This window comes from Psammomys obesus, unplaced genomic scaffold (assembly GCF_907164565.1).
Source record: "Psammomys obesus unplaced genomic scaffold, mPsaObe1.curated_primary_1811, whole genome shotgun sequence".
NCBI lineage: Eukaryota > Metazoa > Chordata > Mammalia > Rodentia > Muridae > Psammomys > Psammomys obesus.
This window is the reverse complement of record NW_026591598.1, coordinates 8276741-8279559: the sequence shown is the minus strand read 5'-3', so window position 1 is coordinate 8279559 and position 2819 is coordinate 8276741. Positions and strand designations below refer to the sequence as shown.

Below are 2819 nucleotides of genomic sequence, written 5' to 3'. Positions count from 1 at the left end.
CCCTCCTGTACTTGTTTCCTAGTGGTGTCCCTGGTTGGTTGGTTTTAACTCCTGTCTCTTCTGGGTCATCACTTCCAGAAAACCCACTGGACTCACGTGCCTTCTTGCTGTTCCTAGTTCATGCAGGGCTTCCCACCCCATACCCCAGAAGACCACTCAGTAAAGCACCACTAAAGGGACAACATTTATTCCTTTTCCAAATGTTACAGTAAATCCAGATGGCAGAGAATGGTTTTATAGCAGTTAGAAAAAAAAAAAAAAAGTACAAATCCAGGGTTTGGCCATTAAAAGTTATTTACAACGATGGGAGGGGGAGAGAAAAAAAAAAAAAGACAACAAGAAGTTGCTTCACATTACAGACCTCCTTCCCGCCCAAAGCCTAATACTTGTTTATCAAGTCAGAGAGACATGGTTGAATCACAAGCTGGAGGTTTGAACTTGAGTAAGACATTTATAAAAACCCAGACGGGGGCAATGTCCTCCCCAGCCCAGGTGCCACTAGGCACAGCACAAGAGACTGAAAACTCAACAAGGGAAAGGCTGGACACTCAGGGTTTGGGAGTATAAGCCCCCACTCTTGGCCCAGGGGGTTGGGAAGTAGGATAAACAAAATGTACTTGGAAAAGAATTGGAAAGCCAACAATTGCCTTCTGCAGGGGTGGGGCCCAGGAAGGAGGTAGGGACAGGAACATTTCACATCACTAACCTAAGGGACCATCTTCAACTGGCCTTAAGAGTAAGACCAAATGGCTGATGGGAGAATCCACAGGAGGGAGGAAGGGAACGTGGCTGGGAGGGGGCAACAAGCCCCTTCCTTTCTGGGCATAGGAAGGCAGCCAGGGCACCAGGTCCAGGCAGTGACCTCAGAAGGGCAGCACAGTTTTTGCAGCTTAGAGATCACCCACCTGCCCCCACCCAGCTACTCATTCTGCTCAGCACTGGCAGATGCAGGGCCACTCTCGGGCCCCGAGGGAGTGGACGGCTCTGCAGCCTGGGGCCCTGCCTCCTCTTCCGTGTCTCCTCCCTTAGAGGCAGCACTAGCCTCTGCCCCCTTGGCCTGGGGCTCTTGGCTTTCGGGGGTGGCAGCAGCCTTCCCTTCTTGGGCAGTGCCCTCGTCGCTGCAGGCGCCGATTTCCCCCTGCTCCTGCTCTTCCTCTGTGGGTGAGGAGGCCGAGGAATCACCCCCACCCTCCTTCCGATTTCTCTTGAAGGACAGGCCGCTCAATTTGAAAGGCTTCTTGAAAGAGAATTTCTTCTTCTTCTTGGGGGTCTCCTTGGGGGCAACCTCCCCCTTGGCCTCAGCTTCCTGGCTAGGGGGCGCTGGCTCGATGGCATCACCAGTAGCCCCAGCTGCCTCCTCTGTTCCGTTCACGGGTGGTGACTCCCCTTCACCCTTGGGGGTTAAGTCTCCATTGCTTTTCACGTGGCCATTCTCCTGCGGGGCAGAGGACACAGCAGTCAGGGCCGGGGCCCTTCTCCCCCTCCCCCAGCCTGCTTCTGGCCCCTCGCAGGCTATAGAACTCCACTGCCGGGGTCTGCAATCAAACAAATCTGGCTTTGGCCTCGCTCCCATCCAACATAGCCCTCGCCCCTCACGGGCGCGCGGGGACGGGCGCAGCCGGCAGGAGGCGCTGGGGTACGGGCCCCCACCCCCCTCCCCCGGGGCGCGCTCTCTATTTTCCGCGCGGAACCTCACCGGGCCCTGGGCTGGCGGGCAAGCCTCGCCCGGCGCTCCTGGGCGGGAAGCAGCCCCGGGACGCTGCCTCCCTGCACCTGGACGGCCTATTTTCCCAGGCTGGCGCTTTGTGCGATCGGCCCCACACACACCCCAGGGTCTCCCCCCCCGCCCCCATCTCTGCTCCCTGCCGCTTCCAAAACCACCGCGGGCCGCCGAGGTCGGGGCTGGATTCTAGGGTCCCTGGGCGCCGAGCACAGGTCCCGCGCGGCCCCAGACGGCCCCTTGGCGCGGCCTAGCAGCGCCTTTGTTCCCGCGCGGCCTTCGGGGCGGCCTGGGGGCAGCGCCCGCGGTCCAGGCGCGAACAAAGAAGGCGACGAGCCCGGCCGGCGCCCCCTCCTGCCCCTCCCCTCGTTCGCCCGCGGGGGCTGCGGCGCCGAGAACAAAGGGACCGGGCGGGGGAGGGGGCGCCGCGTGTCCCGGGCCGGACAAAGCGCGCGGCCCCGGCCCTGGGCCCCAGAGGGGGCGAGGCGCGCGGGCAGGGGGCCGAGGCCCGCCGCGCCGAGCGCACCCACCTGTCCGTTGGCCTTTGCGGGGGAAGCGCCCGCTGCCTCCTCGGCGGTCACGTCGCCCCGGGGAGCCTTGGAGCTCTGGCTGCCCATGGTGGGGGTCTGCTGGGGGCGCCCGGAGCCGCCCCGCGCTGGCGCCGCAGGGATAGTTCGGCTGGGACGGCCCGGCGGGCAGAGGGGTGGGGCTGCGTCGAGGGGGAGGGGTACGGGGGCCAAGCGCGCTGCACCCCCGCTCCGCGGCCGACCCGCTAGCTGCGCCCGCCGCCGCCGCGCTCCGCGCCAGAATGCCGCCCGCCGCCCGCCGAGCTGCCTATATGTACGCGCCCGGAGCTCGGGGCGGGGCCGGACATTTAAATGAGCACCCAATCCGGGGCGGAGGCGGGGTCGGGCCCGGGCCCCTCTCGTGCAGTGGGCAAGCGAGCCCTCTGGTTCCCCCATCACATGGTACTGCCAGGGGCAGGTGGGGTTCAGTGTGGGAAGGAGAGGTCCCTGGTCCCGCCGGGAGATGGACTAGGAGGAGGCCGTCGATGAAGAAGCATCCCCTGCCCTCAGCGCCCCACTTTCAGCTTGACTCC

At 63.6% G+C, this 2819-nt stretch overlaps 1 protein-coding gene across 1 annotated transcript; it reads right to left on the bottom strand.

Annotated features, from left to right (window-relative positions):
* Positions 1 to 171: 171 nt before the first annotated feature.
* Marcksl1 (MARCKS like 1) lies at positions 172 to 2515 on the bottom strand. The gene is made up of 2 exons (XM_055611139.1): positions 2251 to 2515; positions 172 to 1435 (listed from the first exon to the last, which is right to left on the bottom strand). The coding sequence occupies exons 1-2, from the start codon at positions 2335 to 2337 to the stop codon at positions 920 to 922; spliced, it is 603 nt and encodes a 200-aa protein (XP_055467114.1). The 5' UTR covers positions 2338 to 2515; the 3' UTR covers positions 172 to 919.
* Between the last annotated feature and the right edge of the window lie 304 nt (positions 2516 to 2819).